Source organism: Peromyscus leucopus, chromosome 5, assembly GCF_004664715.2.
Source record: "Peromyscus leucopus breed LL Stock chromosome 5, UCI_PerLeu_2.1, whole genome shotgun sequence".
Lineage (NCBI taxonomy): Eukaryota > Metazoa > Chordata > Mammalia > Rodentia > Cricetidae > Peromyscus > Peromyscus leucopus.
The window spans coordinates 5,694,026-5,711,939 of record NC_051067.1 but is presented as its reverse complement, the minus strand read 5'-3'; the positions used below and the strand labels follow the sequence as shown (position 1 = coordinate 5,711,939).

General features: G+C 40.5%; 1 protein-coding gene across 5 annotated transcripts in view; it reads right to left on the bottom strand.

The window, feature by feature from the left end:
* Positions 1 to 1,432: 1,432 nt before the first annotated feature.
* The window catches only part of Gkap1 (G kinase anchoring protein 1), a 41,610-nt gene continuing 25,128 nt past the window's right edge, over positions 1,433 to 17,914 (bottom strand). For all 5 annotated transcript variants that reach the window (XM_028863219.2, XM_028863240.2, XM_028863246.2 and 2 more), the window contains 6 exons: positions 11,349 to 11,501; positions 8,700 to 8,801; positions 5,730 to 5,793; positions 4,347 to 4,417; positions 3,845 to 3,922; positions 1,433 to 1,748 (listed from right to left, as the gene is read on the bottom strand). In XM_028863219.2, the coding sequence (XP_028719052.1) occupies positions 1,701 to 1,748; positions 3,845 to 3,922; positions 4,347 to 4,417; positions 5,730 to 5,793; positions 8,700 to 8,801; positions 11,349 to 11,501 (516 nt within the window). In that variant the 3' untranslated portion in view covers positions 1,433 to 1,700. The remainder of the gene's footprint in view (positions 1,749 to 3,844; positions 3,923 to 4,346; positions 4,418 to 5,729; positions 5,794 to 8,699; positions 8,802 to 11,348; positions 11,502 to 17,914) is intronic.

The window sequence follows — 17,914 nt, the reverse complement described above, 5'->3', positions numbered from 1 at the left end:
ATCTGCACATTACTTCTCTACCTTTCTAATTACTATCCTGTGTAAACATCCATGCTTTAGTCACAATGAAGGCCACCTGGGTGGCAAGTGTAACTCAGCAGAGTGTGTCCTACTCTCCTAAGTGTGTGTGAGACCCTGGACTAGACCCCAGCATAAAATCACTTTTCAGGCTTCTACTCCTTCACCATACTTTATCATTCTTCTTTTCTCCTAACTTTAATTTTCCTTCTCCCCTGCATATCCTCTTTATCAACCAAACACTGCTTTGGCGTCTACTCTAGGCCTCATGGCAGCAGCACTGGGCGCACAGGGAACGATAACCACAGCTCTTTACAAGGCCCAGAGAACCTAATGGAAGAAGTCAGAGAGAGAGAAGCAATGACAACTCATCACATTTCTGTTCAAATTGTTTTGTTTCTCAAAAACTGTCCAGACACAGAGCCATGGATGGTTCAGGGCCGGGGACGCTTGCCCTCAAGCTTAGCACCCCAAATCTGACAGCCAGGCCCCCGATGGTGGAAGGAGACAAGAGTTACTCCAGGTGTCCTCTGACTTCTTCACGCATGCTACAGCACACACCGCTTTAGTAAATTAAAAAAAGAAAGACTGCCAAGAAAGGGAATCTTGGGGGCTAGAGAGCTGGCTCAGTGGTTAACAGCACTTGTGGCTCTTGCAGAGGACCTGGGTTCTGTTCCCAGAACTTGCATGGCAGCTCACAGCCATCCCAAACTCCAGTTCCAGGGGATCTGATGCCCTCTTCTGGCCTCCATGGGTACCAGGCACACACATACATTCAGGCAAAACATGCGTGTTTTTCTACACGTAAAGCGCGTGCACACACAGAGTATTTCAGTAATATTAGCTCAAGAGGCCAAGCTCAGTGTGCATGTATTCACTTCTAACATTACACACTGCTTCTTCCACTCAGCAATCTACTTCAAAAGACAAAGACAAATTTTAATAAATCATAATTGTGTATCATTGAACATATTGAAGGAAAAAAGTCCCCATTTGCAGTTAATTATTCTAGCAATTTCCCAGCAATCAAGAGTCCCTTGCTGACCCCCCTCACTGAGCCTCCTCAGTGTTGCTGTGTCTGACTGTGCTAGGCCAGGAAATTTCAGCAAATCTTCTAGTCCAGATTTTATTCCTTTGGTCAGAATGCTTCTCAACAAAAACACAGGAAAAACTCTCTGTAAGCATCCTCTCTTGTAAGCTTTCTCAATTTACATTGAGGAACATGTGATATACTTGTGATGACTCTTGGAAACATGTGGTCATTATTTTTTCCTCTTTGCTCACCACCACCTGAGGACATCAGCCGTATTCTTTCTACTCATGGTGCGATCCTGTCAGGTTCAGCACACAAAGGTGTGGAAAACTGAGCAATAACAATACCACACTGTTCAGGAGACTTTAAAGATCAGGCAGATTAGTGGAAGAGTAAATTAATTTTATTGACTGATGAAAAACTAAAGTCATAAGAAGTTTGGACAGAAAACAATAATCAAGTTCTGCTGGTATTCTATATTTTCTTTTAACTTTAAGCCAAAAGAACATAAAATTGTAGACTATGAGTGAGCTAGTTACTTTTAGTTCCTTCAACAAAAACTGCAGTTTAGCAGTTATACAGCATTAAATATACACATTTTTTGCAGAATTCTGAAAAATCTGTGTGTTGACCTCCAAGGCTGCCGTAATCACCTACACTGGTCAGACTCAGGGTTCCTTTTCCCTTTTCTGCCGCCCTGTGAGGAAAAACAGCACATTACTTCAGCTTGGGGCATTTTCAGTTTATAAACACACAAAATCAAAGTGCAGCTAGGTATTCTACCCGGCTGCTTTCACAGTTACTTTTACAAAGACTACATAAAGTAATTGTTTAGGTTGATTAAGTAAGATCACAAATACCTCATTTTTCAGAGTTTACTTTGTCCTAAATACTTTAAAAAGTATAAAACAAGCAAAGTTTATTCATCTCATATAATCAGCAAATCTGGTAATTCAGTTAATTTCTTTTTTGGTAATTTAATTTATGTATAGTTTTGTTCTTATTAAATAGCATTAGAATTTAAAAAAATTAAATTTATTTGTATTTTCTGCACATGGGCGATTTCCTGCATAAATGTCTGTGTACTTTAGGGTCTGGTTCCTAGGGGGGACAGAGGAGATTGTCAGAGACAGAGGAGCTAAAGTTACAGAAGGTTGTGAGCTGCCTGCCATGTGTGTGCTAGAAATTGAACCCAGGTCTTCTGGAAGAACAGTCAGTGCTCTTAACTGCTGACCCAACTCTTCAGCTCCAGCATTAGAAATTTGATTTTCATGCTGGGACGAAGGGCAAAACACCGACACACATAAAATAAAAATAAGTACTTAAAAGTTTAAGAATACATGAAAAGTCTACTTCTCAGCCGTACTGGGGGCATGTCAGGCAGGCTCACATGAAAGGGAAGTGGCTTCTCTGATTTCTTTTACCCTCTGGGCCTACAGCTTCCATTTGAAGTAAAATACATCGACCTTCTAAATTAAAAAGCAAAAACTCTTAAATAAATGAATGCTGGTCTTCACTCCTGATCACACACAAGGTTCCAAAAGATTTATTCATTTAGGGGAAAAATGTACTGATTTTGTGGGAAATGAAATGTATAATAAACATATATTTAAAAAGAGATTTATTTCCTGTTAGTAGGAAAATAAAAATAAGTTTAGAAAACATTCTTTTAAGGTAAATAGCCACTATGCTCAGGCCCTACTATAGTGTATCCTAAAATTCTTAGCATGCTTCTCAAAGATCAGAATTACCAATAACACAGATGGATGAGTATCACTGGCTATGACGCTGCCAGTGTGAAAATCCAATGAGATTAAAACAAAACCAAAAAACCCCAAATAACAGACATACAAGGATTGCTTTCAACATTTCATTATGACCAGGCTGGCCTTGAATTCACAGAGAAACACTTGCCTCTGCCTCCCAAGTGTTGGAATTAAAGGTGTGTGTCACCATGCCGGGCTGGATTAAATACTTTTTATATTTTCTATGCCTCCAATGGCTTTCAAGCCTTTTTTTTTTTTAAACCATGATTTCACATTGATGACTTACATGTATATGTGTAAGTATGGAAAAACATATCTGATGCATTGATTAATGGAAAATACTGATGATTACTCTCAACTGTTTTACACAGGAAAAAAGAGCTGAGTTATCTTCTTAAGCCTAGCAGAATCTAATATCGTCAAAATAATAATGAATGCAAATAACATCAATGGCTACAAAGTCACTGGTGAAAGATCACACCATCTCAAAGTATCAATCTCTACACACCTGTCGGTTAACAAGAACAGAGTCTATACCCAAGTCGCCAAACGTGTGATGCTGGGCTGTGTCACCTGCGCCTTTCTGTTACATAACCAACAGTACAGACTGTCTACATAGCTCTGATGCACTTCTCGAATCACTTTAGTTATTGGTCTACATACCAGTATCTAGAATTACCTTTATATTTTTGAAAATGTACTTTATCTGGCTAATCACAAAAGCATTAACATGGAATTGGAGAAGTGGCTCAGTGGTTAAGACCAGAGGACCTGGAGGCTTATGAGTATTTCTAACTCTAGCATCAGGGGATCAGCACACTCTCTGGCCTCCACAGGTACATCCCTGCCCCCCCCATACACACACAACTCATACACATAAATAAAATAAATCTATTTTTCTTTTACAAAATCATTAATATATCTGGTGAATACATTTTCACTTAAAAATAAAATAGCACAGTTATTCTTACATTGGATCTATTCCAAATGTAGCTATAAAGAAAAATTAAAAATTATAAAAACATACCTGGTATTTGGCTAATTCTGCTTGTAATACTTTCACTTTAGATCTTTCCTGTTCCAATGCGGCATGAAGTGAAGTCACCTATAGCCAAATAATCAGTAAGAAAACTCTTTTTGCCTTTTTTGGAAAGTACACTGATTCTGAACATACTGTGTGATAAAATCTGACAACCGTCAGTATCAGAGATGGTTCCCCTGAGACAGCACAGGTGTGCAGACAGGAGGAGAGGCTGACGGTGAAGAGAAAACCCACCAGAGCAGGGTAAGCTCTGCCTGCTGCTGGTGTTCATGTCCACTATCTCAACCTTACCTTTCCAGACTCTTTAGGACATACCTACCATCTTTAATTAAATAAGCAGAAACTCTCTTTGCTAGTACACAGTAATAATGAATACTCTGTTGTTTCTCGCCTGCTTACTGGGCAGTACTTCTGTTTTGTGGAGCATAACAATTAAGACCTGAGAATAGCATGAGACATGCCGTCAACAGGTCCCAAAGCCCCTCACCTGGACCGTCAGCTCATTCTTGATGCTCTGTGATTCATCCACTTGCAGGAGTATCTCGGCCTTGTCTTTCACTGAGGGAAAGAAAGCAGCGGCGTCACTGTTCAGTCACTGCAGTGCCGAGTAGACAAACTCAGGGCAGCACAGCCAGAGCAGTGGTTTCCTCCTCTGCTGAATGCACGTCCTTCCGGGGCCTGACCGGCCGTATTCTCACTAGTACATACTGGTCATTACTACAGCAACAGGTTTTTGTTTTGTTTTTTAGCAATTTAATTTTTTCTGTGATGTGGAAATATTATCTGCATAGATATGATTAATTTTTCAATTTACAACCACTAGGACAGGTATATAAGAAAACTGAAAAAGTTATAAGAAAAAAGAAATATCTTGAATATTTATCTATTTGTGAGGTCATGTTTATATTTTTTGTTATACTTATTTACTATGTGTGTGTGCATGTGTGTGCATGCGCTGCAGTCCACACGTGTCAGGATAACTTGTGAAAGTCAGGTCTATCATGTTTGGCAGCTCAGCTTTACCCACTCAGCCAACATTCTACTTTGTAGCCCAGGCTGGCCCTTGAGCTTCTGATCCTCTTGCCTTAGTCTCCAAGTTGCTGGGATTACAGAAACAAACCACTATACCTGATTTTTGGCTATTCTTAAAAGAAAGATTTTATTTTATTTCTTTTCCTTTTTTTTTTTGAGGGGGGGGCGCTCATCACCATGCAGACTTGGCCTAAAACTCAGAGATCCCCTGCCCCTACCTCCAGAGTGCTGGATTAAAGGTGTGCTCCACTATGCCCGGCTTGGTGCAACGGTGTGTAAGAACTCAAACCTCAGCCCTCTTATCTGAATAGTGGTAGATGTGCACAAAGCCAGGTACTTGAAGAGGTGGTGATATTACAAAAAACTATCCAACTTGTATCACTCTGGGAAATGTATGTGTGCGCATTGATAAAACATGTAACTTGGTGATTTGTCTTCAGATATTAAGATTACTTCTAATTCTAAAAAACACTCAAAGGCTGAGTGTGGTGCACACGGCGCTAACCCAAGCACCTGAGAGGCAGAGGCAAGTGGATCTTTGTGAGATCAACACCAGTCTGGTCTACAAAGCAAGTTTCTGGCCAGCCAGAGCTGCACAGTGAGACCCTATCTCAAAGAAACAAACTAAACTCGTATGGAGAGCCAGAGTTCAACCTGCACACCCACATGGTGGCCACAGCAGCGTGATTCCAGCTCCAGGGAATCCATGCCGCTCTTCTGGTGTCTCTAAGCACCAGGCACACTCACAATACATTTACATACATGCAGGCAAAATACCCACACACCTCAAATAATTAAACAAACAACCCTCGCACCCAAAAACACATGAATCACTTACTTTCTCCTTCCTGAAGCATTTTTAATAATTGTCCATTTCTTGCTTTTACTTCTTTATACTTTGTCTAATAATCAAAGAAAAGAGATTTTAACTTTTTAAAAATAAATGATAAATTATGGTCCACTTTTAATTTATTGGGCTGTACATTCTGTGCTTGTTTAAAAACATAAATCATTTAGGGAATAAACGGGCAGAGGAAGATGTAATCGAACTACTCAATTAAATCTCAGAAAACTTGAAGAGGGGCCAACAAGATGGCTTCAAGGGTAAAGCTAATGACATGAGTTGATCCCTGGAACCCACACAAAGGTACAAGGACAAAACTGACTCCACAGGACTGAAGTCTACATACACATACACACACACACACACACACACACACACACACACACACACACACGTGCAGGCACATGCACACACACATACTCATGCCCCCCCCAACTAATAAAATTAAACTTATAAAGTTTCAAAGTAGTAGGGGAATAAAAGTGAAGTCAGGAAATTATTAAAATTTCCTAAAGGATTTTTTTTTCTTTCTTCCCAAATAAAAACTCTAAATAATTCCAACTAATTTTGATAAAAATCAAAAGAAAGTGGCTCCCTGCAAGTTTTCCCAGAACTCTCTGTCCGTTCTACAACTGCTACGGTCAGATACAGAACTACCAGCACTATTGGACTTTGTCAGTTCCTTCTCCCAAATGGCTTGGTTCTTCCAGTCCTAACAAACAATACACCATCCATTCATGAATAAGAGGAACTGTGCTCCCACATGGGCCATTTGAATTTCTGATAATTATCTGCCCAAACTGTCTTCACTTAACATTTCTTTTAGTACTCTAAAAACCTTCAAACACTAATAAGCAATTAGTGAAAACATTAAATGTTATAAAAAGAGAAAAGCCTAGAAATATCAGCATAAAAACCTTCTCTCTCTTTCTCTCAGCATGTATCAAGTGTGGGCAGAACTTACCAGTTCCCTCTTTATTTCCACAGTGCCGGGGTCCAACACAGGGCCTCACCAAACACACAAATCAAGGAGCTACCACTGAACGATGCCAGGGCCCAGTGGACTTAAATATATTTTATTTTTATTTATTTATTTTGAGGGAGGGATTGAGACAAGGTTTCTCTGTCTAACAGCCCTGGCTGTCCTGTAGACTGGGTTGGCCTCAAAGTCACAGAGATCCGCTTGCCTCTGCCTCCTGAGTGCTGGGATTAAAGGTGTGGGCCATCACCACCTGGCTTTCAATATATTTTATTTTATTTTTTTTTTTTTATTTTTTTATTTTTTTTGGTTTTTCGAGACAGGGTTTCTCTGTAGCTTTGGAGCCTGTCCTGGACTAGCTCTGTAGACCAGGCTGGCCTCGAACTCACAAAGATCCGCCTGCCTCTGTCTCCCGAGTGCTGGGATTAAAGGCGTGCGCCACCACCGCCCGGCCCAATATATTTTAAATTCTATAAAAAGTGACTTTTACTAAATGGTACTCTATCCAATTAAACTGCTGATAATAATTATCTACTGAGTAATACTGCAGTCCACACAGGGAACTGAAGTGTCTGCCACAGTAAATATAAAGAAAGCAGAAACACTTAAGACATTGAGATTAAAGAGAGATGCTGCACACGGCAACCCCAGGACCCTGGCATGCCCACAGGCTCTCAGGAAATAATCTGTAGACTAACGTTGGTCAGAAGACACACCATGCCTAGGAACTGGAGCGTCTTTCCAAGTCTAAAGGGGAGCAGCAAGAAAGTGCTTCCTAAGTTTGTGGTTAAAAACCACTGTAAGGGCTGGGGAACGAGCCCAGGGTCAGGAGCACTTGCTGCGCTGCAGAGGACTCACCCAGTTTGGTTCCCAGCACAACCTGTAACTCCAGCTCCAGGGGATCTGACACCCTCCTCTGGATTCCACGGCTACCTGAACACACATGTGCATTCATACAAGCACACATGCACACAAATAAAATTTTAAAACTAATCTTTAAAAGAAAACAATTGTATACATAGTATTAGCAAGGATATGGAGAAATTAGAATCCCTGTGCATTTCTGGTAAAAAAAGGAAAAATAACAGTTGCTTTGGGGAAGCTTGGAAGTCACATAAAAAGCTAAAACAGAATATCATATAATCAGCAATTCTACTTTTAGTTTCTCAAAATATTCAAAGAACTCAGAGCAGGATCTCAGATACTTGTGCACTCATAAACAAAATGTAGTCTGTACATTTAGGAGGATGTTTTTAAGGTAGGACAAGGAATGAAGTTCTGATAAATGCTACAACACACAGGAACCTCAAAAACATTATGTTAAAAGAAATAAGCCAGAAAGAAAAGACAAAAACTGTGATCCTCCAAAAAAAGGAATCCACAGCAGGCAATTCACAGAGATGGACTGTCAGAGAGAACAGGAGAGGAAAGGCGGGAACAGGGAGCCACTTCAAGGTCAAGTCTCTGTGGGGGTGGGGGGGTGGGATGGAGGTGATGGGGCACGACGACACGACACACGGCAGTAACACAGTAACAGTCACTCGACAGTGGGAAGGTAATACTTTATGTTACTGGGCCTTTAGTCCCAGCACTCGGGAGGGAGGCAGAGGCAGAGGCAGGCTGATATCTGTGAGTTCAAGGCCAGCCTGGTCTACAGAGTGAGGATGGATGGTCAGGGCTACACAGAGAAACCCTGTCTCAAACAACAAGCAAACAAACAAACACAAAGAACAAGTAACTAAATAAACTTAATGCTACTAAACTACATGCTTAAAATAGTTTATACAGCTAAATGCATGTAACATACAATGTATTTTACAATATATATTTTCTAACAAAATTTATACCATTATTCAGACTTTAAGTGAATAGTCAGTTTAAAAGACTGAATAACAGAATGACTATTTCTAGTAACTGAATAATAAACATATATAAAAACCCATAAAATGTAAATTCCTAATTCTTTTACAGGAATGGATACATACCTCCCACTGGGTGATCACAGCTTTGAGCTTCTGAATTTCAGCATCCTTCCTTTCAAGTTCTAACTTTAGTCTTTCAATTCTTCCATCTTTTAGACCCACTTCCTGAAAAAAAGAAAAATACTGCTTTTTACCAAGATTGTTCCACCTATCATTGTTTACAATAGTCCTTTGTGAAAATATTAAGAGGAAAAATACTGTATTTTTTAAAGACAATTCTGAATTACTACATTTCTACCTTTACTCAATTACATGATCCTAGTTTCATACAGTGATAGCAAGTGAGGTTTTTATGACAAGCTGTAAGTATACGCCAGACCAATATCCAGTCCTAGAAATGACAGTTCTGTCCTAGAATAAACACATGCTGGAGTTCCCTGATGAAGCTCTACATAGCCCTGGCTGTCCTGGAACTCACTATGTAGACCGGGCTGGCATTGAATTCAAGAGACTCTCCTGCCTCTGCCTCCCAAGAGCTGGAATTAAGGCATGGGCCATTAGGCCTGGATCTATTCTGAAGAATGTAACCTGGTTATATTTTCCTAAAGAGTGATACACACAGATGCTCAGTGAGTAGTTTCTAGGTGCCATGCAAGAGACTGAAACATTTTTGTCCTTATGAAACTTGTCTAGTATAGCATGGGCGTTTCACATAAAACACACATGTATATAGAAGCCAAGGTTTAAGCTGTGAGGTAAACTCTGGGCAGTGTGATGAGGGAGATGGCAGGAGATGACTTTGAGTTGGGTGTGGTGATGTGCTGTGGTCCCAGTGCCTAGAAGGCTAACACCAGAGGACTACTGGAGCCCACAAGTTAAACCCACGCAAGACAAATAAAGGTCCTCTTCATTTTTCTGAAAACATTTGAAATTATTGTCTGGCCCTGTGCCCATCTCACTGTTTATGAGGTCAGTAGCCAGGGTGTTCTCTGTTGGAAGGGTCTTATGTTTTTGTCCTGTGATTTTCCCATCTGTTGGTTTGAGTATCTTCCTATTCTGGGGTGTGTGTGTGGATCCTTTGCTTACTCAGTCTTCTCTTGAAGACTAGATTCTGGTACACTTACCAAAGCAAAAACAAACTGCCTTTAGAAGTGGCTTCTGCTTCTCCCCTCCCTGACAGGGCTAAGTGTGGGGCTGTCCTGGCTCCCTGTGCTGCCTGTCTGTGTTCCAGCTCTTTCCAGGCTCCTTTTATTTCTTTTGTGGGTTTCCAAAGCTGTTCCTCTCTTTGGAATAGAATCTATTTTTTCCTTATTCTGCCTTTCTTAAAAGCTCCACTGGTTCACAGAGGCATTCTCAAGTCTGCCATCTTGTGTGTAAATCTGATATTTATTTATTTATTATGTGTGTTTGCACAATGAATTTTAAAATACACTGTGTAATGAGAAAAGTCACTAAATAATAGTTCAACTATATATATATATATATATATATATATATATATATATATATATATATATATATATATTTTTTTTTCATTCTCCAGATGTGTCTCAGGTCTGTAATCCTAGTGCTTGTGAGGCTGAGGCAGGTAGATCCCTGTGAGTTTGAGGCCAGCCTGGTCTACAAAGCAAGTTCCAGGAGAGCCAGGGCTGTTACAAGGAAAAACCCTATCTCAAAAGAACTGAAAAGAATTAGTACAGCTTAAGTCATGCCCATCAGCTAGCTTCAGGTTTCAAAGACACTGCCACACTGGTTTTGAAATGGCAATTCCTATCTTCATTCTGCCTAGTTTGCTATGCCGTCCTGTCTCCTTCAAACTGTTATCTAGCTCCATGCATATTCTTCATGTTCCTTCAATTTTCCTAGACTCTGCAATAAAATTATTAGTACTAAATAAAGTTTATTTTGCTCAAAAATTTCCTAAAATCCTTTCCTGTCTACACACTAAATTGCAAACTAGGCTTTAAATGCTCCATAATCCTTTCCAATCCACCTCCGCCAACTTATACAACCTCCTCTTTTCACTCAACTGATTTAATTTCATTGTTCATGGTTTTACTGAAGACATTCGAGTCTCCTCATCAGCTTTGCACGTTCAGACCCTCTGTCCTGTCATCTTCCAACTCAAGTGTTGATTTCTCTCCAGAAACTCATCCTGATGTCCATTCCCAATCACACTAACATGCTATTTTTGTTCTCACAACTCTTATCTATACAATCATCTATAAACATATACTGTGTACATGGACTCTGTTAAGTATTTAAACTGTAATTTCTAACATAAGAAGGAAACAATTATGTCCAGTGCAGTACAGCAGATGAGTTCCCACGCTGATGTTTTTATAATATTTGATTTCAACAACTGTTCTTTTCCATTACACCCCACTGTCATTCAGGCTTTATATAGCACTAATGCCTCCTAATCATCTTAACTACATTTATATACTCAACTCAGTTCTACCGAGAGAGAGGGCCTGAGAGACAGGACCACCCTCTCCAGCACCAGTTCTTAACTAGACACACAGTGCAGCATGTGCTCCATAGTCATTAGTGAACTAACTGCACATACACATTATCCTCTCAGAATGATCACTAAGATAATATCCTAAAACTGTCACTTTGTACGGATAGAGTTGAAATCTGTCATTTACCTTCTTTTAAAAAGAAAAAGAAAACTTCATTGTGATTTTAAGAGAATTTTATTTTACATGCCTGGTTGTGCTCCGGAGCGGGACAATTATCTGTTCCGTTATGTTCTGTAAGTTGTTCTCTTCTTTTTTCTCTAGTAAGAATCTTATGAACATCATCTTCCAGTCTATTGAAGAATCCCCCATCGTGTGATGAAGTCTGAGAAGAATTCAATTCCTGTCAAAATAAGTCATGATTTACGATCACTCCACACAAACACACACTGAACCCCGCCAGTCATTAGGAGGGCAGTGGAAGTTGCTAGGAGACAGGCCACCACTCTACCCTGTCTCTGGAAGAGAAGCACGAGATACACTTGCAGGTATCTTTTTCTTACTCCTTTGTATTTTGGAGTGTCATATGATTGACAGATTTTAGAGGGAGGGTCTTACTACAGAGCCCAGACTGGTCTGAAACTTGTGATCCTCCTGCCTCAGCTTCTCGAATGCTGAAACTACAGCTCTGTGACATCATGCCCAGGTACTACTTGCCCTTTAATTTTTTTTTTTTCCGGTTTTTCGAGACAGGGTTTCTCTGTGTAGCTTTGTGCCTTTCCTGGAACTCACTTGGTAGCCCAGGCTGGCCTCGAACTCACAGACATCCGCCTGGCTCTGCCTCCTGAGTGCTGGGATTAAAGGCGTGCGCCACCACCGCCGGGCTTAAATTTTTATTATACACACACCACACAGTTCACCTGTTAGCATGTGAAAGTCCCAAGTTTTGTACTCTCGAGAGTTGTCCAACTGTCACCAAACAGCTTTATATTCTCTTCACTCCGCCCGCATTCATTAGCAGTCATTCTGTCCCTGATACTCTTCTCCACCCTAGGCAACACTAACTTTCTGTTTCTATAAACTTATCTATTCCAGACATTTCATATAAACAGAATAATTGTGTTTTCTGTCTCAAACTTCTTTGTTCTAGTAATATGTTTACAAGATTCTTTTACGTGATGACATGGATTAGTGCTTAATTTTTATTACCAAGTAAATACCCCATTTTACATTGTGTTTTTCTTGTCACTGGTGGATAGACATCTCTTTTGCCTGTTATGAATGGTGGGGCTATGAGCACTTATACACAAGATGTTTATGAACAAGTTTCCAATTCTGTTTGGCATATACCTAGGAGTAAGGTTATCGGATGGTGCGCAAAGTCTATGTTTAACCCTCTGAAATCTTCCAGCTAGTGTTCCAAGCAGCTCACTATATTACAATCAGCAACATGAGACAGTTCTAATATCTATATTCTCACCCATATGTTATTGTGTTTTTATTGTAGACACCTTCATGGATGTGAACGACTATTTCATCAGGGTTTTGAGTTGCATTTTCACTATGGCTAACAGAGCAGGCCTGCTTTCATATGTTTACTAGACACTGTATAATAATCTCTTGAGAAATGTTTGCTTAGCACCTTTGCTCATTTTTAACTGAGTTATTTGCCTACTCACTTTCAAGTTACAAGGATTTCTGTCTTCTGGCTGGAGAGATGGCTCCGTGGTACGAGTGTGTACTGCTCTTGCAGAGGGCTGGAGTTTAGTTCCCAGCACCCACTCTGGGTGACTCACCGCAGCCTATAACTCCAGCTCCAGGGGATCTGACACTATCACTCACATACACATACCTGTCCCTTCGACATATCCCCCAAAACATACAGGCATATTTACAATAAATACAAATCAAAAAGAAAATAATGTATTCTAAAAAGCTGAGCATGGTGACAAATGTCTATAATTCAGTGAGTGACAGAGGGGCCAGAAAGCTTTGTCCTGCTGAGGACCTCTGATTGTGTATCTTTTCTGCCGACACCCTCCCGTTCTCAAGTCTGTGAATAAAATGATTTGACACCCCCTCAATATAGTATATAAGATGAAGAGCAATTGAGAAAGACACTGGAAATTGACTTTTGGCCCCCACAAACACACACATGCACACATACATGAACATGTACACATACAAAACCTTATTTTAAATAAACATCTCATTAAATATTATTTGTATTTTCTCTCATTCTAAGGGTTGCCTTAGCAAGTATTTCATGTCCTCTACATAACACAAAAGTTTTAGTTGCCTTTTTTAATCTTATTTTTAACTAGGGGTTGAGTTCAGGATCACATGCTAGGTGAGCACTTCACCACTTTACTTCCAAACTTCTTCTAAGAGTGTTGGAGTTCCAGCAAACCTTTCAACTTAGATCTGCCTTTGTGGTGTCGGGGTTCAAACCTTGGCATGGCCTCACTGATGTCAGTGGTGGGCACTTGACCACAGGAGCTGCAACTCCAGCCTGCCACTCTTGTGTCCAGGCAAGCTCCAGCCTCTCAAGCAGCTGGACTGCAGTGCATGCTCTTCTGCTTGGGGTTAGGTTTTACATAGACTTCTGTGATCCACTTTGAGTTAGTGTCTGTGCATGGTACGCAGAAGGCATTCAAATGTATTCCTCTGCATACAGCTATCTTACGTTTATTCAAGGGAAAGACTATTTTTCCACACTGAGATGTCTTGGCACTCATACTCAAAAATTCAAACAAATACAGATATCAAGGTTTATTTCTGGACTCAATTCCATCCACCTCTGTGTCCATTCTCAAGATTCAATTCTCAGTATCAAATTGACTTGATTACTACAGTTTAGTAAATGCACTGTTTTACAATGCATTTAAAATTCACTTTGATGCCAGGTGGTAGTGGTGCACACCTTTAATTGCAGCATTAGGAGGCAGAGGCAGGCAGATCTCTGTGAGTTCAAAGCCAGCCTGGTCTACAGAGCAAGCTCCAGGACAAAGGGCTACACAAGGAAACCCTGTCTTGAAAAAAAAAAAAAAGCCATTTTGACATAAACTGTGCATACAAATAAAGACAATATGTTAAAGAGGAGTGATTTTGATACAAACTATCAAATTACTTAAATTTGGAAATTTTACACATTCTCTAATAGAAATAAGATTTCCCCTCTCAGTATCAAGCAGAGAGACTGACAGAAATTCTCCTCCTGTCCCCCTCAATTCCACACCCTTAGGCTACAGTACTGAGTTTTATCAAGTTCAACTGTATTTGTAAATAGCGATAGACAATTAAATGGCTGCTCACTGTTTTACTTCCATTTCACCTAAGAAAGTGAAATGTTTGATAGTTTACTTGTCTATCAATACAAATGAAACTGTTAACTACCTGCAGAGAACTTCATGTTCTATAGAGCACTAAGACCCCGCTTTACCTGAGTCTCATAAACACCAGGAGAGGCTGACAGAGTCATCAAGGCTTTGGGATGCCCAGGAGCCTCCACCATGTGGCATAACCATACTTCCAAGTATTGCTTTATAAAACATGTCTGCTATATGGTAAGATCTCATTTAAAGCATACAACAGTGCTGAGCTTCCATGGAAGGAGAAGCAGGCTGACATCAACTAACCAGCTTCTGGATTTACACTAGTCAGTGGCCCTGTTTGATTGACAGTTTTGGAGACAGATCTCACTATTCACTCTGCAGCTTTGCAGGCCTTGGATTCACAGAGACCTACACCTCTATGCCGGGATCAAGGACATGCACACCATAACTACCACACATACCTTCTGACTGCTGCTCCTCTTACCAGTATTCCTATGCCCCAAAACAACTTTAGCCCCTCAGTATTTCTGAATGATACACACATAAAAACACATTAGAAGTGGCAAAAAGAGAAGACTGTTCAGTAATAATACCAGAATTCTGACAAGCACATGAAAACATACTCATTAGTTATCCTGAAAAGCAACTGAAATCCAACGGCGAACACTACACTCCCACTCGTGTAGCGATGGTTTATTTGTGCTGAAATGTAGTATTTATCTGTATGTTAATAAATAAAGTTTGCCTGGAGACCAGAGGTCATAGACACAAACAGAAGTCAGGCGGTGGTGGCACACACCCTCAATCAGATCACATGGCAGGCAGAGTCTCTGTGTGTCACTGACAGTGGTGACACACGCCTTTAATCCCAATACCAACCATAGAGACCTGGAGGTCTATATAGACAGGCAGTGACGAGGAAGTCATGTGACTGGGCTTAGAGCCAATGAGAAGATAGAACAGGAAGGCAATAAAGGTGCAGGTTAGACAGGAAGAGGCTCTCTTGGGAAGCTACAGAGAGGTGGTAAGCTAAGGTTAGTTGGCAGCTATTGCTCTGATCTCTACGGCTTGCACCACTGTATTTGGCTCTGTGTTTATTTAATAAGACTGTTTAGAAATTCATCTACAATTGGCACCCACTGTGGCAAAAATTCTTTAAAAAACCGTTGGTGGCCTTACAGCCTTACATCATTGGTGGGGACAGTAAATGGAGCATCCACTCTTTAAAACAACCCAACAGGCTCTTGACAGTTAAATAGCTTCAACCAGGTCTCCTGGTGCAGGCCTACAATCCCAGATAGTGCAAGGTTGAAGTAGGAGGAGAATCAGGTCAAGGCTTGCCTGTGATACAGAGTTCAACGCCATCCTAGATAACTTTGTAATAAAATGCTTGCTTAGCTGCTCAAGGCCCTGGACTTGATCCTCAGAACATTACAAAGAGGCAAACATTTTCAACATCTGCCTCTGCAAAAAAGAAAAATATACTATACAGCCTAAGCAATTTCAGCCCTACAGAGAAAAACACAGAACCACATAAATATTATCAACAGTTTGTAACTGAATACAAAACATTTCCACAATGTCCAGTAATAAAGCTGAATGAACTATTGTTTACTTGTTTGAGACAGAGTCTCACTCTGTAGTGCAGGCTGGCCTGGAACTATGCGGACCAGGCTGGCCCTGCCTCTTCAGTGTTGGGATACAGTGTGCAGCTGTGTCTAGCTGAATAACTACTGATAGATGCTACAACGTAAATCAACCTAAAAACACTATGCCAGGTGAAAAAGCCAGTCATAAAAGACCACACAGAGTCTGTTCACAGGTTACCAGAAAATGTAAATCTCTAGAAATCAAAACAGAATAGTCATTGCCAGGGAGTCAAGAGGGGAGCATTTACAAGGGAACTCTGGGGAATTATAGACAATTCTAAATCTAGACTGTGATTATGGCCAAATAACTTCTTAAATACACTACAAATGAGGCTGGGAGTTTAACTCAATGGTAAATCAATTGTTTAATATATCGGAGACTCTGGTTTGATTCTCTGTCTTTGTTCATGACTTATACACATGCAATGGTAAATTAATTATATAACTCAATAAAGCTGCTATTTTCAATTATATTTTGTTTACTGAAGGGGTCCAGAGAAGAACTTGTTTTCTGCAAGAGTTAGTAGTCTTCTGTCACATGGGTCCCAGGGATTGAACTAGGATCATCAGGCTTGGCAGTAAGTGCTTTCCCACTAGCCACATTACCAGTCAGTAAAACTGCTGGTAAAAAAGCCACCCGTGACCTCATTTCTATTGAAAACTAGAGCATGACCTACCTGTGCCCTTCATCATCTCCCATACTCAACTTCTTGCCTCCACAAAGTAACCATGACCCTGAATTTAGTGTTTATCACCTCCATCTTTTTTGTTATTAGGTAAACAGCACTCAACAATATAACTTCATTCTGTTTGTTTTATTTCACCTGTATACTTCTTGATTTAGGTATTTTTTGCAGTTGGGACACCATGGCCTAATCTGAATGAGGCCTGACATTACAGCTGCTTGTGGTGGTAATCTAATTGTACTGAAATGTGATTTTGATTGTATGTTAATAAATAAAGTTCCCCGGGGGTCAGAGCTATTAGAGCCATAGCAAGAGTGTGGTGGTGGTGGTGGTGGTGGTGGTGGTGGCGGTGGTGGCGGCGGCGGTGGTGGCGCACGCCTTTAATCCCATAGATCTCTGTGTGTTCAGTGATAGAGCCAGCATTGGAGACATATGCCTTTAAGACCTGGGGGGCTGTACATACAGACAGTGACGAGGCAGTCACGTGTTTGGGTTTACAACCAATGAGAAGGCAGAACAAAATACTTAAAAAGACGAACAGACAGGATATAGCTCTCTTTTCGGGAAGCTGGGACACCGCAGGAGGAAGGGTGAGATTTTAGCTCTGAGCTCTGACCTCTCGGCTTTCTCTTTTACATTGGTTCTGTGTTTCTTATTTAATAAGACAGTTGGTTACATCTACAGCTGCTGATCTCTCAAGTCTCTTCTAATCTAGAACATACCCCTTTCCAGAACCCACTTTTTCTTCACACATTCTGTTTGGAGAGACCAGGTGAGTTGTTAGACAGAAATCCATTCCCCAGGTTTGCTGGGAATCAACCTAGGGCCTTATTCACAGCAGGGAAATGCTCCGCCATCAGCAGCATCTTAACTGCTTCCTTTAGGATTTGTTTCACTTGCACATCTGAGCCCGAAACCTCATGTAGCATAGACACCCCTCTTAAGGCTTGACTTATATTTAGGTTAAGCACTGTTTTTGAGCACACACAAAACTTTAAAGGATAGTTTTGCTTATCCTTAAGTTATATCATTACTTCATAAACCTCTGTGTGATTACTCTAAAGTAAGTATTCTACTAAAGATAAACATCTGGATTTATTCTAGTCTTTTCTTGGGTAAGATGAAGGGTAGGCCTGGTCATCACAC